At 45.1% G+C, this 27131-nt stretch overlaps 1 protein-coding gene across 1 annotated transcript in view; it reads right to left on the reverse strand.

Annotated features, from left to right (window-relative positions):
* TARS2 (threonyl-tRNA synthetase 2, mitochondrial) overlaps positions 1-27131 on the reverse strand; it is a 195892-nt gene that overhangs the window by 38608 nt on the left and 130153 nt on the right. Inside the window, exons 11-14 of the mRNA XM_086947465.1 lie at positions 24222-24388; positions 23436-23598; positions 21434-21571; positions 12317-12394 (exon numbers count right to left, since the gene is read on the reverse strand). Of these exons, the coding sequence (XP_086803591.1) occupies positions 12317-12394; positions 21434-21571; positions 23436-23598; positions 24222-24388 (546 nt within the window). The remainder of the gene's footprint in view (positions 1-12316; positions 12395-21433; positions 21572-23435; positions 23599-24221; positions 24389-27131) is intronic.

Consider the following 27131-nt stretch of genomic DNA (forward strand, 5'->3'; position numbering starts at 1 on the left):
GCAGCAGCACCAGGGCCCAGAGACATTAGGGACCCATTGAACCCTATCAATTGCTACATTTTACTACCCCCAACAGCAGTCAAAGGGTCTGCTTTCTGTACTTGCATCAGGGCCCATGACACCCTTGCTATGCTACTAGTAATTAAGGGACGTTTAACCATTTAACAGCTGTGGCTTCTTCACCCTCCTCAACCCACCAGTGCGGAGCCCTTTTTGGCTTTTTGGGGTAGTTCGCTGTTATGGCTCCATAAAGTTTTTTCCACATAAGGTATCCACGCCAAATATGCATCCTTTTTCCCCCACTTCCTGAGGATTCTAAAGGTACCCAGAGTTTGGATTTTTCTGGAGGGAACAGGGAAAATTACCAAAATGTAGCTACATTTTGAATTTTTATGGGAAAATAGGAAAAAAGTACTCTGCAAAAAGGTGTTCTTTTGTCTCCTAAAATGGCATAAAAAAAGGTTTAAAATCATCATCTTTCCATCTTTGAGTGACATGCAGAACAGAAAAAACATTTTTTACCAATGGTTTGCCATTTTTCAAAGGGGTAGCTGTTTTTTCTATTGTTTGGTGCTCTCAACCTACTTCCAGTATGGAAACCAGTGTGAAACCAATGGGTGCTATAGGAAAGCTATAGAGTTCTGAAAAGTAGAAACATATCTGAATTCAGCAATTACCTAAATTGCACATGCAAATAGGAAATTGCAATTTCCGAATCTCTAATGCGAATTGTGCATTTAGGAAACGCTAATTACCATCAACTTCAAGTTGAAGATGGTAATCATGTATGAACTTTGAAAAATGCACAAAAATTAAATTTTCAAGGTGCCATGTTGTGCACTGTGCACTTTACATGTGCACAATTTCATTTAATCGGGGAGGGGGTCGTGGCTTGGGCCCCGGGCACCTTTGCATTTGCTAATTTGCAATTACCAATTAGGTAATCGCAAATCAGCTAATGCAAGCCCATTAATATTAAGGAATCGCTAAATATTTTGCGATTCCTACATACATAGTATTTTGTGATTCCCAAATCGCAAAATGCTCGTTTGATACATCTGGCCCTTTATGTGTATATCCGGCAAGGTTTTCCTGAATAAATGAAGTGTTGAAATAAAGAAATGTTGAAAACGGTCGTTTGTGACAATGTTTTCATCTAACTTTTTGTCACGATGGGCGATTTACAAAAGCAATATACCATTAGTGGAGAAGTGTGGCTCACTGGTTAGAGAAGGCATATCCTGAAGCAGAGGTCAGACCCGGGACCAGGGTTCAATTCCCGATGCGGCAGGGTCTTGAGCCCAATTGTCCACGGACTCGATAATTCTCGCTTCCGTGCCCACTCTAATCACGGGTTCACACTCTGCAACTCTGGGCATTAGCTTGCTTTATCTCCACAACGCCCCCCCCCGCGACCGGATGCTTGGCTTTCACCTTGGGGATGCCCAGTACGGGTTATCTCACAGGGAAAAAGCCAGGACGGATTCCCAAGGCAAGCGCCGAGATGCCCTAGGGTAAGTCGAGTGCTATATAAGAACACACATACATACATACATAACGTCTGCTACACCCTTCTTGTTGTGGGGAAATAGAGGGCTTGTAGGTTGTCCATGAATCCGAGGTACACAGAGCCAACAACTAAGCTGCAAGGTACAATGGTTTTTTATTGTGTACCAAATATAGACCTATTCATATTGTGAAATATGTAAAGTGAAAAATTTGTATCAAGGAAACCTATGTATTTCTGAAATGGGCACAAAAGATTGAGTCTAGGAGCAGTGGTTATTTATACATCTCTGAATTTGTGAGTACGCACACCAGCATGTGATTCAGAGGGTGTTTTTCAAAATGTCTTCTTGCTTACACACTGATTTACATTTTTAAGGCACAATTGAAGCAAAATACAATTGGTAATAACAAATGTTCTACTGGGGAGGAGCCAAGCCTGCAACCATGATGGCCGCCTGACTCCTCGGCTCCGCCGACCCGCCCGCTTTCTTTCCGAATCGCCGCTGATCCTGGCGTCCATCCTGCTAAAACGTCGGCGCTTCGGAATCGGGTGGTGATCCTGACTCCGATGGTGTGTTCCCCGCTGTGCATCTTGCGGCGGACCCGGAGATACGTCCCTGTCTCGCTTCAGCGCGGCGCGTGAGAGACCGGGTCTTTGTTCCCGGAGACGGCTGTCCCAGGACTCGGCAACAGTGGACGCTTGCAGTGGGAGGGACCGGCGGCTGGCGAGTTACTGTTGCAGTATTTTGATACAGTGTGCAGCCCGGCCCTGCACATCTCCACGCTCGCTTCCAGGGATTGTTGCCGACGATTCATTGTATCCCTCACTTGACTTGGGACCGGCACTGGGAGCCTATCTATTCCTCAGCGCTACGGTGGACGCCATCTTTCACCGGGCGCTCTGCACTTCAGCCTGCTGTTCTCGGAGGACTGAACGGGGCGCTCATCACGATGCGTGCTGCATTGTAGCCGGGTCTGGGCGGTCGGAGACAGATTTGCGGTAGTCGACCCCACGGCGACTGTGCTTCGTGGAACTACTGCTGGCGCTCTGTTTTTGTGATGGGCACTGGAGGACTTTTTCGAGGACGACAACATGGCGACGCCCTCTGGGTGCGTGAATCTGCTGCTAAGGAACCCTTTGAGATTGCTGCTGTTCTGGGCGCCCTGAGTGACCTGCGATCCTTTATGCGTGCAAACGCCCGGGACCTGGAGGACCGACTGGATGCTGCGGTGCCTGGGGAGCCCCCGCTTTGCTGTATTGCTCGTCGTGCTCTGCCCGCCTTGCCACACCCTGCGCTCGACGGTGGTAGCCAGTCTCTCCTGACGTATGTGGAGGCACGGGAGACTCAGGACGCGATGGCTGCCGTGCTACCCATTCAGGATGTGCTGGGATGTGAGGCACTAGATCCTGTCCATCAGCTGGAGATTCCTTTTTGGACGCCTTGCTTTGTGCCTACCTCGTGGCCCCCCGGTGGGTCCCCTTGCTCTATCATGGGACTGCTGCTATGGTCCTGGTCGGTCGACTTTCAGGTACTGCTGCTGTGTTTCCACCTTTACTGGGTAGCTTCTGACTGTTTGGCTTTACGTTGGGCAAACCTCTGTGAGGGGTTTTTGACTCGGTTATGGTCCTTACATCTGCGATTCCCGTCTAAGATGGCCGCTGCTCGACTGGACCTCATTGTCTGGCTGGATCGACAGGGACAAGGCTGAGGCTGTCTTCACTTTCTCTAATGCGGTCTGATGCTGACATTGTTGATGGTTAAACGGGACAGCTGGGGAGGTGAACGTTGTTACGGTGTCGGGTCGGGATCCGGGGAGGGGTGGCCGAGGGTGAATACGTTGATTGTTTGCTCATCTTAATTGGCCCTCCTCCGGCCTTCTGTGATTTCTTTTCCTTCTTTCCTCTTCTTCTGTATTTCGGGTACTCTTTTTGGGCGACAGACACACTGCTAGGGGGGGGGTAGGCCGTAGCCTCTGCATGCGTGTTGGGTGGGGCGGGTGGGGGTGGGTATTCTTTTGTTCGTTTTAGTTCCTATGGGCCTTATTTTTTCTTCTTCTTCTTCTACTCTTTTCTCTTCCTTTTTCTCTGGGTCATTGGGTGGATCGCTGTGCTGTGGGTAGTGGCTGCCGTATGTTGTAATGTTTGCTCATTATTTCTCCTGTCCTATTCTTCTGCGGCCGATTGCTTAGCTGATATTGTTTGCTTAATGCCGCTGCTGAAACTTGCCCACTTATGTCCTAGATGGTCTATTTTGCCTCTGATCCTTCTTTGTTTCTATTTTTTGGACATACTAAAAACTTTAAAATTAAACCTTCACTTCTCCTACTTCCCGGTGGCGCAAATATTTCCAGTGTAACTCAGTTTAATCTTGCTTTGCGTTAATATGCTGCCGGGTCGCCCAATAGCTTGCTACTGTGACTCAAATGCTGCCGAGGCCGGCCGGATGGTTGTAGGCCCGTATTTGTTTGATTTAATTGTGCAATAAAGGTTTTCAAAAAATAATAAAAAAAAAAAAAACAAATGTTCTACTATTCTATGTTACCGCATGTCTCCTAATAAAAATGGTACCTCACTATTGTGGGTAGGTCTAGTGCCCACAACAGGAAAGGGCTGAAAATGTAACATGGTACATCACATTTTTCCACTCAAAACGGACCCTTTTTTTGCAAAGTGAGTAGCTGTGAAATTTGAGCCCTAGTTCGGGCGGCACCTAGGGAAATCTAGCAAATCTGCACATTTTTGATAGTTAAACACCTATGGAAATCCAGGGATGAGTGACTTGCACGGCTCTCACATTCTTGCACATTTCTGTGATTGAAAGTTCTGGGATCTGGGCAAACCCACACATTTTCTTCTCTTCAGCATTCCCCCAAGTCTCCAGTTAAAAATGGTACCCCACTTTTGTGGGTGGGCCAACAGACAACCGCACAAAACCACGTAAAGTTCTACGTGGAGACATCAGTGATAGGGATAGCTGCTGTATTTGTGGCCTTGCTGGGTCGTCACCCATAGAAACCTACCAACCACAGACATTTATTAAAACTAGACACCCAGGTGATTCCACGGTGGTGTGCCTCGCGTGAATCTCACAAGGCTTTCTTACCCACAATGTTCTGCACATTTCTTTGACAGAAACTTCCGGAATCAGGAGGAATCCACAAAATTCTTACTATACCCAGCATTTCCCCCATTTGCCCTGATACAAACGCTGCTCTACTGAGGTGGCTGAGTATACAAAAAAGTGGTGGATGGAATGTTTGAATTAATCTCAGCCACTGGCGATTACTCGGGCCGCATCCCAATCTATTGTTATTTTGCGCACCATGCCACCTCAGTTTGGACCCAGCCATATACAAATCAGTCTTGACCCTGCTCCAATCGGAACAGTCCAGCCTGAACTGCCATGCCAGGTCCTCCCAATGGGGTTAAAGCATGAGGACCACCGGGATCATGCGGAGTTCACAGCACATGCTTCACAGTCATCTAGGCAGTCTTCAAGACTTGTACAAAGTACTAGAACCACAGGCATCATGCCACTGCATGGTGCAAGTTTCAAACTCATCAAGACTCCTGTACGGTATGAAGGCAACAGGTATAATGGCTCATACACAGCACAAGTTACATAACCATCAAGACTTGTGTAAAGTAAGAGGACCACAGACCACAGCCTTGGCTCGACACCAGTTTCACACGCTCATCAAGACTCATGTAAGGTACAAGGATCACAGGACTCATGCTTCTTGCCAGCAACAAGTTTCAGTCAGAGACGTGTTGTGTAAGGTACTAAGACCACAGGCATGCCTTTTGCACCACATAATTTTCACACTCAAAAAGACTTGTTGTGTAAGGTACGAGAACCACAGGTCTTGTACACCACATATGTTTCACAGTTACCGAGTCTCATATAAGGTATGGGGATCACTGGCTTCATTTCTCATGCAGGGCACAAGCTTCACAGTCACAGACTTGTAGTGTTAGGTATGAGGTCCAAAGGCGCCTTGTGCTCGGCAAAAGTTTCAAATTCTTAAAGACTTGTTCTTTAACACCTTGGCTGCTAGGGGGTATTCCCCTCCTGTGCTGGATATGCATGATCCCCATTGTTCATGACAAGGTCAACTCGTCAAACGCACAGCGCAGGTAACACCCATGACGAGCTGACCTTGTCATGAGCATGGAAGGGGTTAAGGTACAAGGACCAGTGGCTTCAGGCTCCATTCATCTCACAAGGAGGATAAGGTGTTATGTTATGTTACTGGGCATTTGTAGAGCGCACGGCTACTCCGGAGAGTGTCCCGGTGCTAGAAAGACCCCATGACAGAACGATGCACACAACGGCAGGTAGGCCTCTTCTAATGTTGGAAGAGCCAGGTTTTTAGATTCCTCCTGAAACTGAGGAGATCCTGTACCTGTCTCCGGGAAGGTGGCAGGCTATTCCATAGCTGAGAGGCCAACACCTGGAAGGATCGACCCCCCCATACGAGAACGCATGCAAAGTACAAGCATCACTAGTGTTGAGATGAATGTGTAGCACAAGGATCTAAATTATAAACCTTTGTGTCAAGTGCGAACTCGCAATCACCGAGCCTTGTGCAAGGTTCACCATTATCCAACATTACAAGGAATAGTTTATCAAGTCCTTAGCAAGGCTGACAGTGGTATTGATTTATGAGAGGTACAAGATTCTCTGATACCCAAGTCACTTTTACATCGCACATGTTTTCTGGGCACTCATTTTTCTGCTTTGACTAAGTGGTACTTTGGAAATTCAATGCTACTAGGGAGAAATGATGCATTGTTATATCACAAGAGTGGCTTAGGGCGGGAAGTTACATGAAATGTCATTTATTGCATATTTGTGACGAGTGCGTCAATTGCTGTGATCATGCTGCTCTGCAAGCATGAGACACTGATCCAATTTTTTGCAAAAGATTGCTCAAAATGAGCTCAGAGAGAAAAAGAGGGAGAGAGCAAATCATCCTTCGCACTGTTGCTCTCTGCGCAGTTACGGTTTTTGGGCAAGGGAGGTTTGCGATGCCGCTATCTATGCTATACATCATCAGTGTATGTTTATGAAGCCCAATACAAACTTTCCACAATGCAAAAACCCGAACTATTAGCCTTGCTAAAGCTTATCTGCTATGTGTGGGTGTCGAGTTAGAAGATTATTGCACAGCTTCAAATCCGGGAATGAATTTCTTTTTACAATTTCTGACCTAGAAATTACGCTTGGCAAGTTTCCATCTCAGAGTAGAAATGAAGTTTGGCAAGTTTCCATCTCAGAGTTTGAAAGAGGCCTCTTTTCCATGGAAGATGACACATCCGAGGCCAGAAAACAAGTGAAATGAGTAGTGAAAAGCCGCTGAAAGAGACTAAAGCCTGAGAAGCAAGAGATCACAGCTTCAAATCCGGGAAATAATTTCCTTTTACAATTTTTGGCCTAGAAATGAAGTTTGGAAAGTTTCCATCTCAGAGTTTGAAAAAGGCCTCTTTTCCATGGAAGAGGACACATCAGAGAGCAGAAAACAAGTGAAATGAGTAGTGAAAAGCCGATGAAACACGCCTAAGCCTGAAAAGAGAGAGACCCCAGCAGATCCAAGTACTGCAAAGGATTAGTCAAACACAGCTGAGTAGGGCCATGGTGGTCATTGTAATTTAGTAAAAAAAATCAACTTACTGCTGGCAACCCACATGTACGATAGGACTTTCCACCCAAGGTCTAAAAGCTGGCATCTCTCTGCATCCAGGAGTAAGGGACAAATTGTTGGGGTAATTGTACTTTAGTGCAGGCATCTGAAGTTTATCACAATGAGGCAACAGTGGGTCGGGAGAAGAGATCTGGGGGGTGGGGGTGGGGGGGGGGGTGGGGGGAGAGAGAACAGGAATCACACGGACTAATTTATTCTTCCATAAAACCTACTGAGTTTCCTGAACATTCAGATCTGATCCATGCACACAGGAGGCTACTGGTACACACAGCACCACGAGGCCATGGAGGGCACATGCTTAATGCCAACTCATCAAGACCTCAAAGGTGTCTATAGACTGCAACAGGTTCTGGGGCTTACGGTGTGCCTTCTTGCTACATCTCAGGTCCAAATGCTTCTTTGAAGGAGGCCGCAGACTTCCTAAATGGACTTACATCTCGGGATGTAACGCAACTTGACCTCAAGCCGGTTGACTATAATCTTCAAAATGCATAGCGATGACATGAGAAGGACTTCACTTACCACAAATATGAGAAGCCTTCTGTGACAGGTTTTTAGACAGATAGTTACTGTTTGGAAGGTTCCCGCTCACATAAGCCTGCAGGGCCAAAACATCAGCAACTGGCTGTTCAGAACTTGGATACTGAAACACAATAAGACTGAATGGTTTCAGAATTGAGACTATTCGGAGCATTTTGTTTTTCTATTATGTTCTAAACGCACATATTTTATGTATCCAAGCACCGCAGTGTCTGCACTATTTTCACTTAATGCTTTGCTATTATGATTATAAGATGTCGGAAGATTATTTGATACCAGTGTGTCCCTAGAAGATATTTTTCAAAACAATTGCACAATTTTGTTTTCAGATACTCTTTTATAATTTACCTTGAGGCTGAGTATGCAATCTTATGATAAATTCCCTTCTGAATGAACCTTATGGAATCACCGATTTTAAGCTTTATGAATAATCCTGGCCCTGTTTAGCTATAAGGCTTTGTCCTGGATATATTAGTAAGGATGTATGATGCAGGGGTTTTTAGATGATGTGCATGTTAAAACAGATCAGGCCAAGTTGTATGATGAATGTAGGCGCATTAATTAGAAGTTGTGTGTCTTGACAGCACAAATCACTGAATCGCTCTAGACGAAGCACTGGTGCAAACTCGATCAAGGGAGCTCGGAACTTAATAATGCCGCATCTACTGTTCAAAACAGCTCTGACAGAAATGTAAAAAGATATCCCGGAAATCTGATTAAAGAACATTTGCTAAAAGAGAACACGCTTACCTGGTCCTCGGTAGCTACGACAGAAAAGGCCCACAAACATATTAACTAAACATTTTCTTCCCATTATAAGATTAAATCTGCAGCTTCGGATAGGCTCCTTTGCGTACTTAGACCTGTCTCCACCATGGGCAGATAAACCAGAGTCGAAAATATGCCGACTATGCAATCTATTTCAGGAGTCAATAACTCACTTGCTCTGCATATGCCCTACATTATTGGTAGACTGCTCAGGTTCCTATTGATTATGGAGGGGACATGGATATTACAATCTGCCTTCAGTTTCCTACTGAAAAATGAGCAGCCGCAAGTGATCACAAAACTGGTAACATTTTTAGAGTGTGTGGAGAAGCAACTAAAAATAAATTCAGAACCTAAAAATGAAGAAGGGGAGGATCCCTGAACATAAGTAGTCTTAAAACAGCTTCAAATAGACAGACAGTACTGCTTCTCTTTTTAACCAAATGCACTTTTATTAAGTCATTAGCCTTCTATTGAATTGTATTTTAACCATTTTTAGCAGCAAGGAATATTGAGGATGAATTATGAATTTGTTGTTAAATTATGGAGACCTAAGAAAAATTGTGACAATAGCTAGTACTCCGATTTTATTTGTAATTTTATGCGATTTGACAGACATAATTGTCTAAAGTATTTTTAAATTGAACAAATGAATTGAGTGTGCATGTTGAAGACTTAGGTTATATAAAAAGACTGATACTGTAAAAGGTGATACTAGCGTTTATGAGATCGCCATATTTTTTTTTTAATCGGTAGGTTGGCATTAGTAAAAGTTAACAGAAATGCAATAACAAGGACACTTCATTTCTGCTGTTCAGAAAGCTATGAGCAGTGAGTAACATTATAAGCTCTTCCAGTCCAGCGGATGTTTAATGTGGAAAGAAATCATGTTTTTGATACAATTGCTTGCTTTTCAGATATGTCTCTAACAGAAGTATTGATCATGCATTGCACAGATGCAAGAGACTGCACAGCAACTCCCCCCTCCTCTCTGCATAGAGAATCATTGGGGAATAAGGTATAAAGAAACCAAAGCATTTTTGAAAAGTAAAGACTGGTTCTTTGTGGGAAATGCTGCAGTTCTGGAATCATTCTTGTGGTAAAGAGGATAACGCATTGTACGGCATAAGGTAGTGAGAGAAAATACTAATCGCTGATCAATATCTTAAAAATGAGGCAGATAATACAGAAACAGGCGTTACGTAGAGTTAGACCAATTATAACGACTAGTAGGGATATGCGATATAAAATGCTTTGGGTTCTTCGAATATATATATTATCTTAGGGCTGCTGAGTTTGCAATAATAATTTCCATCACTCTGATGCACAAGGCTTCTTGCACATAATAAATATTTCATTATAAAACATCAAGTGCTGCTTTTTGAGTCTCTCCTTCTTTCATAGGTTTGGTTAACGGTCCACACATCTACAAATAAGCACTGGAGGTAGGAGCTATCCTGGCAGGGTTGCCCAACTCACAACACTCAGAGTCTAGAAGAGCCTGACTCGTCATAGAAAACAGCGAGAGACACTTGTCCCATTTCTTTTTTCCACAAAGGTGGTGCGATAAGCAAGTTCCCCTTGCGGCAGAGGAACTCTTTCTTGGTGTGCCCTTCGATTCGGGGTGTTCAAGACAGTACTCTAGGCGTTCACCTTGAGGGCAACCCGCTCTGTGTACAGAGGTCAGCAACGGGAAATCAATGCAGGTGAGGTGACTGGTGCGTTGCAAGCGAGAAGGAGGTGTCAGACAACCATATTTTTCACTGCCTGTCTGTTCTAGTGCACAACTGAAACACAGCCTTTGATTGTAACCTCAGCAGTCAAAACCGTTTTTGCACCAGGTTACAACTCAATTTTGGGCTTTGGTGGCAATCTATTGCTAAGTGTACGACTCTGCAGCTCTACATGCCAGTCAGGCAGATTTGCGTACGCTTTTCTGCCTCTCCCACTCATTCCACTAGTAGTACGCAAGCTCAGACAACAGTCTCTCAAACTAATACTAGTGGCTCCCACATGGGCACGTCAGCTGTGGTTCACCACACTACTAGATCTCTCACTGGTTCCACATCAGAAATTACGGCTCACGCCATCCCTGTTAACACAGAACCATGGAGAAATAAGACACCAACCCAGAACCAAGCCAACTGAATTTGGCGATCTTGCTCCTGAAGTCTTAGAGTTCGGTTACTAAAACCTACCACCAGACTGTATGAACATAATTAAAGAAGCTATTAGACCCACTACCAGAGCATGTTATGCCGCTAAGTGGAAAAGATTTGCAATATATTGTAACAATAATCACATTGATCCCCTGGATGTTTCCATCCAGAATATTATTTGCTACCTTCTACACCTACAAAGGTCCAATTTGGCTTATTCTTCCATACACCTGCATCTGCCAGCAATTGCAACCTATTTACAGAATAGGCAACATCTATCTCTCTTTAGAGTACCTGCAATAAAAGCATTTATGGAAGGATTAAACCGAATAATCCCACCTAGGTTACCGCCTGCTCCAGTATGGAACCTACATGTGGTCCTTACAAGACTTATGGGACCCCCTTTCGAGCCTTTACACAAGTGTGAATTGCAATTCCTAACATGGAAAACGGCTTTCCTTGTTGCCATTCCCTCTCTCAGAAGAGTCAGTGAAATACAAGCATTCACAATACAAGAGCCATTTTTTTCAGATACATCCTAACAAAGTGGTTCTTAGGCCCAATCCTAAATTCTTGCCAAAGGTTATTACTCCTTTTCACCTTAACCAATCAGTAGAGCTACCAGTGTTTTTTCAAAAACCGGACTCTGTTGCAGAAAGGGCTTTACACACCGTAGATGTTAGAAGAGCTCTACTATATTACACAGACAGGACATTATCCTTCAGAAAGACAAAACAACTATTTGTATCTTTCTCTCCCCCACACAAGGCCAATCTCATATCTAAAGGAGGAATTGCCAGATGGATTGTAAAGTGTATTCAAATATGCTATCAAAAAGCTAAACGTACACTAACGGTTCCTCCTAGAGTGCACTCCACTCGCAAACTAGGAGCCTCTATGGCTTTCTTAGGAAATATACCACTAGAGGACATATGCAAGGCAGCAACATGGTCTACAATACACACCTTCACTAAACACTATTGTGTTGATGTGCAAGCCAAGCAGCAAGCTGCAGTAGGCCAAGCTGTCCTTAGAACACTATTTCAGTATGCTGCAACGGATACAAGCGACCACCGCTAGGGGAGACACTGCTGTATAATCGCTGCTAAGTGTACGATCTGCAGCTCATATGCCTCGAAAGGAAAATGCTACTTACCAGTATGCATCTGTTCTTGGCATGTAGAGCTGCAGAGTCGTACACGCCCTCCCGCCTCCCCGGGATTTGTATCCGTTCCAGTACTCATCTTACTTAGATGCACACGCATGGACATCCTTTCTCTTTACTTCTACTAACTCCATCATTTCCCATCATGGCGAAAAGCAATCGGAGGATGGAGTCGATGACCATGCGCAGTATTGTCCAAGGGAGGAGTCACCTATCTCGTGACTACAAAGGCTTCTTCCAAGAAGACAACAACCTGCAATCATCCGAGCCCAACACAAGGTGGCGATCTATTGCTAAGTGTACGACTCTGCAGCTCTACATGCCAAGAACAGATGCATACTGGTAAGTAGCATTTTCTATTTCAAACCATTACTTTTATTTCAAACAAGAAAGCTTGAAGTCCGGGTCAACTGATAAAACTGAAATTAAAGTTTCCCACACTGGCACCCATGCAGCTACGTTTACGCACCTTTGGCCCGTAGAAGGCACCATCCCCTGGGTTCAGCTCCCATATGTGCCCAAACTCTTTAAGGCTTTTCTCCAGTTGCTAGAAAAAAATGTAAGATAGAAGTTAACAACAATTCACAGAAATTCTGGTATTTTTTTTTTTACAGCTTAAATGTTACGAAAGCAGTGCTTAACAATCTATACTACTATTATAAAGAGAGAACTTGCACCTTTGGGCAAGGTAATCTCGGGAACCACAGCGCCAATCTACACACCCAAGACATCTTAGAAAACCTCAGGGCAAGCAGAAGGACATAGGCTACATAAAAATAAAAATAAAACGTTGTTTAAAATATTAATACATTTAAAAAAGTAGTCCCTTGCAAATAGCGCCGGCCGCGACGTCTGCGTGAGGGGAGGAGCGGCGTTCGCCAGAACCAGGAAGAGCAGACGACATGAGCGACGTCTGCGTGAGGGGAGGAGCGGCGTTCACCAGAACCAGGAAGAGCGGAGGACAACAGCGCCGGTAGCGCTGTGTAATTAAGTGCTTCGGTGCAGGTGGTGAAATGTCTGCATTCCGATGGATTTTCTGACATTTAATCGGGGGCAGATGCCGAAACACTCTTGCTGCAATGAGGCGCTTATAAAGTGATAAAATGGGGTGCAGGCTGAGGCTTCATTCTCATCTTGTATTTTAAGGGACGCAAGACTCCCATGGCTGTCAGTACCTATGTTTCTGTAAGCTGTGCGGCGTGTACAGCGGCTGTGCTGAGCGTGACGCCACCAGAGTATTTTGCTCTGATTGTTGACCTTACAGCGCTGGGAACCATTCTTGATCCAACTGTGGCCCAGTCTAGGATGCGAGTGTCTACGTCACCGGCACACCATGTTCCCAGTACTATGTTTTAATTTCAGACAAAGTGAAGTGGAAGTCACAGACTTGAGCACTTGAAAATGTTGAGTTTTGCAGACCGGTTACACAGTCAGGCCATGGCCGGTGTCCCATCAACCGAATTAGATTGCAATGGACTGTAATGCAGTTGTACTACAGCAGAAGGGACATCTGACGCATTTTCGATAGAGTGCCCTGTCAGTCAAAATCGAAATAAGGCCGCGCCGTTAGCTCTAAATTCAACCAATCTGACTATGTATTCCACGGTGCACTGCTTTTAACATTTGCATGGTGTCTGGCGATGCTGAGATGGGGAGGCCTATGGTCACTCGAGACCGGTCATTGGAGAGTTCATTCACTGATCATTGCCCGGCGTCTGGGACACTCCTTAGACACTGGTGAATCACAGGCCCTTTTTTGCCTCAGCTACCTACGGAGCTGCACAGTGTGTTTTATGTTCTCGTTTGTATACCTTGAGCTAGCAGTCTCCGCATCGGGCGCTTCCATGGCTGCCTCAGCCCCTGACCACTTTAGCCATGTCCTTTCGTTCCGGATTCCCGGCTGGCACCGTGCCATTGCCTATTGCTGCAGCGAGAGGAGCATCTTGTCCCCAGCGCTGCCCTGTGAGCACCGGTGCTCCTGTGGGCCGTAGTATGGCCTGTATTGGCGGCATCTGCTTAAAAATACGGAGCGTCTTTAGTGTTAAGTAGTTGTGGATTCCAGCTGGGAAATTACCACCTATAATCTGCCCACCTCCTCTCTCTCGGAGCAGGTAAGCCTGGTTTACGCGGTTTAATGTGTTCACTGTTTGCAGTAACAGTTTACACCAGGGCAGGGGTGGACTGCGCTCCTGAGCTGGGCCCATGTAAGGCTGGCAGAACGGGCACTCGGTAACCTGCCTGGCACACCGGTGCAACTTTCTTTACATATCCCTTAAAGCATGTTCACCAGGGTAAAGGAACTCGTGGTCCTGGGGAATCTACTTGCTACTTTTACACCCCATTATCCTACACAAGGCACCAGTGCTGTCACTATATGCGCAATAAAGAACAGAGGGCTACAGGTGCTGCCATCTGACAGGTGAGGGTGCTTACCATTCAGCAGCGCTATCCCTGTATGCACAATAAATAAAAGAAGGCTAAAGGTGCTGCCAGCTGAGAGGTGAGGGTGCTTACCATGCAGCAGCGCTATCACTGTTTGTGCAATAAAGAACAGAGGACTAAAGGTGCTGAGGGGTGAGGGTGCTTACCATTCAGCAGTGCTATCACTATATGCTCAATAAAGAACAGAGGGCCACAGGTGCTGCAAGCGGAGACGTAAGGGAGCTTACCATTCAGCAGCGCGATCACTGTATGCTCAATAAACAACAAAGGGCCACAGGTGCTGCAAGCTGAGACGTAAGGGAGCTTACCATTCAGCAGCGCTATCACTGTATGCTCAATAAAGAACAGAGGGCCACAGGTGCTGCAAGCGGAGACGTAAGGGAGCTTACCATTCAGCAGCGCGATCACTGTATGCTCAATAAAGAACAGAGGGCCACAGGTGCTGCAAGCTGAGACGTAAGGGAGCTTACCATTCAGCAGTGCTATGACCTATATGTGCAATAAACAACAGCGGTCTACAGGTGCTGTAAGCTGAAATGTAAGGGTGCTTATCATTCAGTTGCGCTGTCACCTATGTGTGCAATAAACAACAGAGGGCTACATGTCTTTTGAGCTTAGAAATAAGGGCAGTTACCATTCAGCAGCGCTATCACCTATATGTGCAATAAACAACAGAGGTTTACAGGTGCTGTAAGCTGAGGGGTAGGGTTTCCACCATTCAGCAGCACTATCACCTATATGTATAATAACCAACAGAGGGCAAAAAGTGCTATAAGCTGACAGCTAAGGGGCGCTTACCATTTAGCAGCGCTGTCACTATAGGTGAGGGTGCTTACCATTCAGCAGCGCTATCACTGTATGCTCAATGAAGAACAGAGGGCTAAAGGTGCTGCCAGCTGAAAGGTAAGGGTGCTTACCATTCAGCAGCGCTATCACTGTATGCTCAATGAAGAACAGAGGGCTAAAGGTGCTGCCAGCTGAAAGGTAAGGGTGCTTACCATTCAGCAGCGCTATCACTGTATGCGCAACAAACAACAGAGGGTAAAGGTGCTGCAAGCTGGGAGGTAAGGGTGCTTTCCATTCAGCAGTGCTATCACTGTATGCTCAATAAAGAACAGAGGGCAACAGGTGCTGTAAGCTGAGATGTAAGGGGGCTTACCATTCAGCAGCGCTATCACTGTATGCTCAATAAAGAACAGAGGACGCAGGTGCTGCAAGCTGGGAGGTAAGGGTGCTTTCCATTCAGCAGTGCTATCACTGTATGCTCAATAAAGAACAGAGGACGCAGGTGCTGCAAGCTGAGACGTAAGGGGGCTTACCATTCAGCAGTGCTATCACTGTATCTATACTACTATTATAAAGAGAGAACTTGCACCTTTGGCCAAGGTAATCTCGGGAACCACAGCGCCAATCTACACACCCAAGACATCTTAGAAAACCTCAGGGCAAGCAGAAGGACATAGGCTACATAAAAATAAAAATAAAACGTTGTTTAAAATATTAATAAATTTAAAAAAGTAGTCCCTTGCAACTAGCGCCGGCCGCGACATCTGCGTGAGGGGAGGAGCGGCGTTCACCAGAACCAGGAAGAGCAGACGACATGAGCGATGTCTGCGTGAGGGGAGGAGCGGCGTTCACCAGAACCAGGAAGAGCGGAGGACAACAGCGCCGGTAGGAGCTGCGGAGCGGCGAGAACCGGAGGAGCAGTGGCAGCGCGGGGAGGAGCGGCGGGAAGCGGAGGAGCAGTGAGAGGTACGTTGCTGGAGGTGTTGCTGGGGTGGAAGGCGGGAGGGGGGAGGGAGTCGGCGGGTGTACCGCGCGGGCTGCTACTGAACTTAAATATGATGTTGCTGGAGTCCGGGCGGGAGGCGGGGCGGGCGGGAGGGAGGTGGCGGGTGTACAGCGCGGGCTGCTACTGAACTTAAATATGATGTTGCTGGAGTCCGGGCGGGAGGCGGGGCGGGCCGGGGGGGGGGGCGGGAGGGAGTCGGCGGGAGGGAGTCGGCGGGTGTACCGCACGGGCTGCTACTGAACTTAAATATGATGTTGCTGGAGTCCGGGCGGGAGGCGGGCGGGCCGGGGGGGGGGGGGGGGGCGGGAGGGAGTCGGCAGGAGGGAGTCGGCGGGTGTACCGCGTGGGCTGCTACTGAACTTAAATATAATGTTGCTGGAGTCCGGGCGGGAGGCGGGGCGGGCCGGGGGGGGGGCGAGAGGGAGTCGGCGGGTGCACCGCTCGACAACATGCTGCCCCACCCACCTTCTGCCCCGGGGTAAAAATGCAGCCCCCAGCCCCCTTCTGCCCCAGGCAACGCTGGGGCGGGCTGCTAGTATAAAATAAAACATATATCGAAATATACAATATATTAATTGTAGGAGAGTAGGGTCTGCTTTCCTATGGTCACCCCATTTTTTTGCTTTTTTGCTTTTTGCTTCACTGGTTTTCGACTTAATGTGGCTGTGGGCCTGCTAATCAGACCCACAGCCCTGCTGTTCTCTCTCTAAATTCACAACCATGTACTTTAGGTACATTACCAATTGGGTATTGGGTCACCTTATCCGCCCCTGTACAGTGTACTATAGGTACCCAGGGCATATGTGCATCCAAGGCCTACCAGGGGCTGCAGCATATCTTTTGCCACCCCTGGCTGGCCATCCAATCTGACACAACTGGCTGATCACTCAGCTGGGGCAAGATGGTGTAATCACCCCTTGCTTAGATATAGTATACCTATATCTAAACCTATATCTGGACACATATACACCTATAAGTCACTCCTATGGCAGGCCTTAACAATCCTGGAGGCAGAGTGCTTGGTTTTATGTGAGATGGTGCTCTAGCATGAGCTGAGCCGGTCTGCAGCTTTCGGAACCATGTCCTTATAGCTGTTCTGGGATATTGCCATACCATATACTCTTAAATGCATTATGAACCTCGCGGTTCAATGCTAACTTTGGTTTGGCTTTATCAAAACATGTCGTGTAAGGTGTCATACGCTTTGGAATACTACCCCCTCGCCAGTCCTGGTGACGGGGGTAGCATTCCACCCTTCTAGAGGGAGAAGACATGTTACTTTCCTTAAACGGGGTTAAATCTAACCAGAGCCTCAGCATCACAAAATGGGTGCTGCTGCCACAGACACAAGTCTGGCCTCCTGCTGCTGACCGAAACTCCGGCAGGGGAGGCCTGGACAAAAGGTTTCCTGTCACAGGGAGGTGTTACACCACCCCAGACAGGAGATAGTGAATTGGGGCAGGGAGGGCTGAATGAAACTAGACACTGCCTGGGGCGCACAAGGTGTCCCAGGCAAAGCCCAGTTCAAACCGGTGCTGGGGCATTCCAGCCCCATCTCTGGCGCGAAACTGGACAAAGGGAAAGGGGTGTAACCAACCCCCTTCCTGGGTCCCACCCATAGGAGGGACCTAGCAGGTGAGCCAGCCCCTTGATTTGGAATAAAGGTAGGAGCTGTGCCATGGCACATCATATCATCCTGACTGAAACTTTGAAACGAAACTCTAGACCCTTCAACATCCTACTCGACGTAGAAGACTGAAGAATCTCCCTTGTGGTCAAGGAGTGGCCAACCCTGTGCAAGCAGGCACCATCAGCGCTCAAAGGTTTTCTTTGCCGTTGCTCCCGCCGGAGCTCGAACGACAGAGACCGACAAGACCTGGACTACCAGACTTCCAACAGCCCGATCCACAGTCCTAGCAAAGCTGAGACCCGTGGAGGCGACATGAGACGTGGGACTGGCCATCTTGGAAAGCCAGCGAAGTGCTTCCTGTGAAGCTCCTGAGGCATCCTCGAAGCTGTGCATTGGGGATTGAGAAGCCCCGAACAGCTTTTGCACCACAGATCACCTCTCCACACTCATCGAGTGCTGCATGGGGCCCTTTTGCATTTTTCCTGCTCGACGCGTTGTCCGGTCACTTGCCCATTGGCTAGTGGCCTCTGTGACGATGAACCTTTGACTTTACACTGCTGGTCTGGTTGCTCCAGACTGGCCTTAGCTCCCCCGAAAAGGAGCCACCGATCTGACCTTGCTGGTCTGATCCAGAAGCCATCTTCGATTCCTGCGTGGGTTGCATTTGCCAAGGCCTGTTGACTCCGATTCGAGAACCGACACCGCCGACAGCGAGAGCCTTCGTGGGACAGCCCGTGTTCAACTCATGGTTGTCCTCAATACTTCCTGTTCCACTTGCAGCGGAGACAAACTACTCGACAGCACCTGATCGCAACCCGACATTGCCTGGTTCCTTCCTGGTTCCTTCCTGGTCACTGGCTAGTGACCTAGACACTGTCCCCTCTGCTTTCAGGTACTCTACATCTTCGATCCACACTTGGATCCAACCGGACTTTTGTCTCCTGGTCGCCTGCAGCATCTTTTACTCCAGGCTCCATAGAACTCCACGAAGAAACCTGACGCACTTTGGCACTTATGCACCCGCTTCCTGTGGGTGAGGTAACGAGGGTACTCCAGTGCCCCTGTAGTGATTTACATCCCTAGTGTCCTAGTTTCAAGTGGCTAAGTTCAAGTCCAGTCGGAAGACTCCCAAACCTATAACTTTCTAATTTTTACGCACCATTGACTTGTATGGTAAACGTGGTTGCCTATAGACACTGCACCCGCATCCTGTGGGCCTCCTATGTCCTAAACTTCGTTAGTCCAGGGTAGTCCCAGCGATTCTCAAGGCCCTAGGCCTTACCATTGTTCGTGACGTGGTACTTATCCCACTTTTTTAATATATGGTTTGAGTGGCCACCCGGCCTATCCATAATTGTGCAGCTTTTGTATATTATCTGAAGTTCTTTGTTTAACGCTTGTGCTTCTGTGCTCATAAAGAGTATAGGGGATTATTCTAGAAATAAATACATATAATTTATAATATATAACTTGTGTGGTGTCCTTTCATTTGATGTTAAAAGGATTGCATATGGTAAAACAGCTGGCTTCACATGCCCTCTTGAGTTTAGCCTAAGACTGCTTTTGTCCATGCCACCATTAGGATAGCTGGTCTATAAGGTTGACTTTCAACCAATCCCCATAAGGGTCGTTTGGACTGGTGCAAGGTGCTCACTAGAATAGTGATCATCATATACCAGGCCAACTTCTCACAATAATGAAACCAGTTTATACAAAATTGTACACAATCATTTACATTTTGTATACAATTGAGCATGTGCAAAGCACGATCTATTGATACATCTAAAATAGGTCAATTGTCAACATTGTTCTGGATTCAGGAAACATTGACACGCTGTAAAAAAAACTGGCTGAAATGTATTCGATGTGAAGGGACTTCATTGAGGCAAACTAGAATGACAATGGCACAACCATATAGGAGTGTGCAAAAAAACATAATTCATCCAACATTTAGGCTCTGGAACCCAGGGCTGTTCAGCATGTGAGCAACGTGTGTTTTATTGCATTTGACTCAGTCCTATTGAATAGCATTAAAAACCAAAGACCTTGCGGAGGAAAAAAGAACAGGGGAAATCAATCGAAGAATGTCTAGAACTGGATAGAGATCTCCCACTTGATTTACAACCATGAATCAAAAGTTTAATTGCAATAGAAAGGTTGTATTGTTTCTAAATTCAGTCACGGCCACTCATCGTCCCTACTATATTCAGTTTGATGCACTTGCACTACTCCCACAAATTAACTGAGAATTATAAATAATTATTTAGCCTCCAATTTCAAATTCCTTCACATTTACAGAACGTTTTACAATGCTAATTTGTACATTTTGCTTCTTTATTTACATACCCTTTATTACTCGTTTAATATTATTTCATTTTCTAAGCAGTCACAAACCCCCAGGAGTCACCGGCCAACAGGTTAAGAGCCATTGGTCTAAAATTAAGCAATTTCATCTACTGCTTGACTAAAATAGTGGTTATTAAAAATGCCAGCATTGTGCTAAGGTATCAGCCGCTTCAAGTGCATGGAAATCCCTGTCTCACCGGTGCGTTCAACACCCTGTGTGAACTACTAGAATACAAAATGTTTGGAATTCACAAAGTTTGCCAAGCTTAGAGAGAATACTGATAAGGCTCTCCAACCTAGGCGCTGCATCACCGTAGTAGCAAAGCACTGTCTTTGGGAAATGTTTTCACATCAGGGTGTAACCATGATGTATTCTACAACACGCTGCCTTACTAGTATGTTTAGAGGTAGATTTAAGATACTAAAATCAAACTCCTAACACAGTGCTTACAAGAGAAATACCTAGTTTACATTCTTGCACGTTGCAGCTTTACATACATTATGGCATGCTTTCACTAAAGAATCAGGGTATTAAACAGTAAGCATGTTTCTGCAGACACTGTCATCAAGGTACATCTGTCATTCAACCTTAGTCGATCGAAGCTTGGGGAAATTACAGATCCTGGGTAAGCTGCAAACATTTGATGACTGACTCTTACTGTAAACTAGTGTTTCCCAAACTACTGTGGGTCGCGAGATGATTTTTGGTGGGCTACGAAATTCCAATTAAAAAAGATGCCTAAGGTCAAATGTCAGGCTAAGTCTTCTACTGCTTATTTTTTTGTTTTAACATGAGGACTAGTGTCTACAAACTTCCCTCACTTTGCGAAGAGAGAAAGAAAAACAAAGTGAATTATGTGAATATCGTGCTGGGGTACAAGAAGTGCGATATGAACTGTAGGATGTCATTTTTTTTTTCGGAACATACAACAAAATGTACATTCCTGCATATGAACTGTACACATTCAGCAGTTAGGAAAGCAAAAATGAAGTGCAAATTCTTTTGTAATTCTGAAGTGTGATGGAAACAAAGATTTGAATAGGATCAGAACAAATCAAGACACTTTACTTGCTGATGCATAAATAAGAAATATTCACTGAAATCAGATTTCCACACATTATCATGTGTGTGCAACATAGTTTTAACAGGGATACTGTATGTCTGTGCAAATGTAGTGACCATTCCGTTGGAAAATGTGCTGTCTGTAAATCACAATGCATGATCACACAATGCTTTATTTACTTACAAAACAATTGTCACCTCATGTCCATTAAAGCTAGGTGGGTTGCAAACGTTTGTCGTTCTAAAAAGTGGGTTGTTGTTCTAAAATATTTGGGAAGTACTGCTGTATTCCCTGTCAGTGTCAGAACCTCACCTTCTCTGCATGGTCCCACATCTCCACTTGCCCAAGGAACTCATCTGGACGTGTGGACAGGAAGAGCTTAAACGTGAACCCGAACACAGAGTACACTGCCCGCAGAAACTCCAAGCAGCCAGCAATCTCCCCTTCTAACTATTAAAGATGAAGACATCTGTATTACCATGGAAACAACAACAGAATGGTTTCAACACTGCAAACATGATTAACAAAAATGATTTACTGGTTTTATTGGGCGACTTTTAAAAATATAACCTTGCACTTATTTTAACACACTATTACCCTGGTTATGAGTGAACACTCAATGCTCATACCTCTGCAGCCATATAAAGTATCCCAGCCCTTAAAATGTGTCAGAGAAAAGGAAAAGATACCTGGTAGAAAGATGATGGCTGAAATATGTTAACTTTAATCTGACAAACTTGGAAAGAAGTGACAGACGTAGCAATGGAAACATAAAATGAATGCAGCATAGACCATGAGCATACTAATTATTAAATGATATAGTGATGTGTTTTAATGAATGGATATATCTGTAAATAAGATTTTCATCCATAATGAATTTTAGGTGCTAGGAGCCTCTTCTTTTATCTGTTGCCCTTCACATGCCTTACCTGCTCGCGTCTCCTTTTTTGGTAACCTTTCCACAGCTCTCTACCTGAATGAATGGCAAACTCCCTTTGTGCCATAAGAACCTTAAGTCCTGTACTTCATACTGACCAGAACGTATTAGTGGTCATAAAACACTACACTTATCTAGAAATTGTGTGTCTTAGTAAAAAGCCCCATAATTGGAAATTACCTTCTTTGACTTGCGCTTAATTGGGCATGAAGCGAAAAGCTATTCGCTTCAATGGATGGTAGTTTAAACATCAATTTCGCTAGGTGGTTTTCGTGCTGGGACAATCATGATCAAGCAGGTCAATATAAAGGCTCTTTTTTGAACACCATAAAGCCATCATCTCTCCTTCTTGCCAGCATCTTCTGACCTTTTTGTTTTTCAGCCTCTGATCGCCCTCATACCATCGTCACTTCACCCGTCTCGCTTACCAGCGTGTAGAAAGTCCCAAAGTGGATTCAACTGGTTCGACAAACAAAGACCCATTGAATGAAATATACTGGCTGCTGCAATGGTGCCCTTAACATCTGAGAATGGCCGGCACTGGAAGGATCACAGAGTGGTACACAGTGGTAGGGAACATCAGGAGCAGAGAAGCAATGAGGGGAATAGAGTGAGACTGACCGGGTGCAGAGTCTAACAAGGGGCAAGAGACCCTAGTGAAACTTGGAGCTCGCAGCACAGAGGGTTAGAGAAACATATAGGGTGTTTGTGAGGACCGCCTCAGAAGAATAAAGCAGGAATCTGATTGGATATACAAGAAAGACCTTCTTAAACAGTAAGTACATCAGATAGAGGAACGTAAATCCTCTTCCTCCAACCAGCATCAACCGTCCACTGTCCAATTTTCAGTCTCCACCTCATCCTTCCCACCTACACGCGCACATTCTGAATTCCATTCTCACCATTCCCTCCACTCTACAACAAGCACACCAGAAAAGTTTCGGAAATATATCAAATAAATAATGTCTACAAATGAACAAAAGAAGGAAATTGAGGTGGACTGTATGCAGGGACTTTTGCTACAAAAAGCAAGGAATTGGTGAAACCGGAAGTAATACTTGAGGTTGGAAACAAAATGTGTGACATAGGGCAGTGCAATCCTAACCAGGGATCTTAAGATGTCTAAACAGAAACACCATGATGCTCCTAAGTTGATTAGTTGGATTGAAATGGAAGTTGTCAGACATGCTGGGTCTTGTTTGCAAAGGTATGTACTTTAAGCAGCCACTTCCCCACTTCCATATCCATTTTTATGCATTCCTTTCTCCTGTTTACATCTCTCAAATCATTCCCTTAGAAGATAGCACAGCGATAAGTGTACTTTACATCACTATCTATTATGACTGTCTTGGTTCTCCAGACCCTCATGCTTCTTACCTGCTCCATTGCACAGAAGATGTGAGCATCATCCTGTTGAAAGCGGCGCACACGAGTGAGGCCAGACAAGGCGCCCGAGACCTCGTTCCGGTGCAAAACCCCAAAATCAGCCAGTCGGAGGGGCAACTCTCTCCATGACCGAGGTCGATGGTCAAACATCAAACTGAGAAAAGGGAAGCAGGGAATTGATAATCATCGCAGGATATGACACATATATTCTACACCTTCACAACTGACTTAGCGTATCATAGCAAGAAACAACAGCCTTTAAAACTGAACGATAACTAAGAATCCCGCCAGTGGGCTTTACGTTCCACTTTCTCCCTTTCAGTCGCCATGAGAATAGCTCTACAAAAACAATCTCACTCCATGTGCTCAGTTTTACTTCTCCTGTACAGACTTTTTTTTTAAAGGAAAGTTTGACACACCAAGTAGAATGGACCAGTGATCAAAATATGGTCCTTAAAACATTTCTGCATGCAAGAAAGTGGTGAATTCTTGAAATCATACCAGACCAAAACCAATAGAATTTTAAAAGGAAGTCTACTGTGGAGTTCTGCTTACTGGCATGTGGAGAATGTGGTTATGTAGAGACATTTAAGATTACTTTAAATGGATTGTATGTTTAAAACAAATTAGAGCCTTGGCCAATCAGTTGGCAGGATTGGGTAGACCACGTGAAGGATTTTCTCAGGATCCCCTAAGCGAGTCGTCATATTGAGTATGTATATTACTTGCAACCAACATATAATAACTCGGTACCCAGTGCTGATTATTTTTACTCACCAGTGACCGGGGCAATTCATGGGCTTCAGGGCGAACATCTCATCCTCCACCGGGAAGGAGAACATGTTCTGGTTGTAATGCTCCCAGTGACCAGATGTCTCCCACAGTTTGCTGTTAAATATATTTGGGGTGATCACCTCCTGAAAGCCACGCTGCCTGTACTCACTCTAGAAAAGTAGAAGAGACATCAGAATGGAGTAATCTTCTAATTCTATCAACGCTCATGAGGGTATCTATTCAGATGGAAACAAAACATGCTAAACTTACAAGGTAAGGTCATTTTGATTGTTTCTAGTTATTTAAAATCCTAAGAATCAGCAAAACAATTAAAACTGATAAAACCAGAACAGAGTTAATTATGTCACTATTGATCATTTCAAAGCACACATGTATAAATTCAGTACGTCATAAATGTGCTTGGTCATTACAACTTTTCCAACTGGTAATAAATTCATGGTTTAATACTCAAAGTTTCAGAAAAAAAGCACTGTTCTGCCAACGCAGTCCCTTGGCAACATGCATTCGAAAGAATAAAATGTAATGTGTTTTAAAATAAAAGCAAGGCATGGCGAGATTGCTGAATTGAGAATTTAGAAAATTCGACAAATGGCACCATGGCGCCGTTAATGCAAATGCACCTTTAATCTAAGGACAGCGATCACAAAGTTCTTTCACCAAGTAAGTCGCGTCAGTATGGGGAAATGTCTAATGAGCGCAGGTATCAGCAGGATCTCGTGGTGAAGCATCTCTCCCTCCCAGTTCCATTTCCAGACCCCGGAGTAAGACTTTAAATCTAAAGATGGAAAGGAAACTTGCATCTCAGCGCACAGATGACTCCACACAATCGTGTTTTTATGATGGGCTAATGCGTGGGTTAGTGCGCTGCCCCTGTCCCTGTAAGGGTAAGGCGGAAAAATCTTTGATACATTTCATGTATTTCGGTGGCTTCTATCATAGGTTTTTTCAGCTTAGTCTTAACCACATTGAAAAAGTTAGCCTTTCAGAAATGTAGGGTGGCCTCAACCTTCCTTCAAATGTTAAACAGCCTTGATATCTGTTATAGCGTGTGTTGTTGTGTTACGGTGGCTAGCCGAAGCAGAAAATCCATGGAGGGTAGCTAGTAGGGTAGGTCAAGCATCTAAAGAGACAGTTGTATACTCTCTTTTAATTCAATTTGCTGTATGTGATGGACTGATGTGATTGTAATGTGTTTGGCTAACCATAAATTAGTTGAGAATGTTATTTGTGATACTGCGTATATTTCATATGTTTTATTGTATTGTTTTCACTCTGTGCTTTTATGATCTTTTTAACCTCATGCGCGCGGGCCGTTATCCCGCTGTGCGCTGAGTTTAAAAAAAACCTGCGTTACATGACGAGCTCAGCTCGTCATGAGCGTACGACAGGCGTAACTCATGACGAGCTGAGCTCGTCATGAGCGTCGAAGGGATTAAGAACAATAAAGATGTATTGAATTGTATTGACTCCAGACAATCAATCTCGCACTTCACTAACTTAGACATACTCCAAGTATCTCCAGTGATCACAACACTAAATGTATTTTCACTTCCACAATAGTAATCAGGCCCTTACATTAGGGCGTGCCCTTCTTCCTCCATTTAGGTTTCTCAACACACACTACACAGTGAACATTCCATGCTTTCTCTAAGTAGAATTTCTCCAGTAATATTTACCCATGTAATTCTTCCTGTCATACCTACCCATGTATTACCTACCCATGATATCCCATTCCTCTTTGTCTCCAAAACCCTCATTGGAGCTGACCACTCCCATGGCTCCTCAACCAGGCAGGACTGAGCTGAGCAAGCTGAGAAAGGCCACACTAGCTTTCAGACGTACGAATGGTGTTTGCATCATCACACTGCACAAGGTAATGCAATGAGCCAACAAGGATTCACGCAAACCCCCTTTTCGAGGTACCCTCAGATCTATTGTGCTCTGAACACATGACTTCCCGACTCTGTCCAGACTGTGGGCTTGTGGTTATCTTGTGATGGGCAATGGCCAAACTCTTCTCGAAGTCCTGCATCCTCCAAGATACAAATTGGACACCATCATCTGTAACCAGATACGTAGGCATCCCTTGTACGCCAACAGGAGCTGAAACTGAAGATTTTTAGATTGAACTGCCTTTACTGCATCCCAGCCTCGTCACCAGTGTTGTGTTCCACCAATCATGAGTTGTAAGTACAGATGTGAGAAAGGCAGTGTAATCCAAAAAGCTTCTGTCATACCATCAATATTCAGGAGCTAGGGTGCCTCGCCGACTGCCAACACGTAGAACTATCAGTTTCCATAGTGCCATAATGCAATTCCACATTCCATACATAGGATTTTGATCGCTAAATAGACCCATGTGGATGAAGAAAAAGAGAAACAGCCTACAACATCAATCCCTGACAAGGGTAACATCACATAAAAGATCCTTCCTACACACCAATCTGTCCAGAAAACTGAGGATTTTATGAAAATAAAAATTAAAACTGGGGACTATTTTCTTGATTTAATTTCAATCCAATTTTATACCCTTCAACATATTAGTGATTGGGTCAAATTAACTTTCTGCCAAAGAATCCACTGATGTCTGCTGCACTTTCCACACATGTGCTCTTTACAAGGACCAGCAAGCCTGTTGAGGCTGGCAAAGGAAGCTGGAACACCACTCCTTTGGTGGTTTTCACTTAGACAGTTTAACCTGATAAAAGATTGATAAGCATCCGGGTGAAATACCTGGCAAAAACATGCCAGCATTGTCTGGAAATGCATGTTCCTGCATGTGGTTCCCAAAAAACTACTAATGAGTTGTAATTCCGCCTTCCCCTCCCTCGGTGGGTGTTACCGATGCCCATAGTATTAGTACTTGTGGGGGTTGGGGAGGGCTAGGAAAAA

This window comes from Lissotriton vulgaris, chromosome 12 (genome assembly GCF_964263255.1).
Source record: "Lissotriton vulgaris chromosome 12, aLisVul1.2, whole genome shotgun sequence".
Classification (NCBI taxonomy): domain Eukaryota; kingdom Metazoa; phylum Chordata; class Amphibia; order Caudata; family Salamandridae; genus Lissotriton; species Lissotriton vulgaris.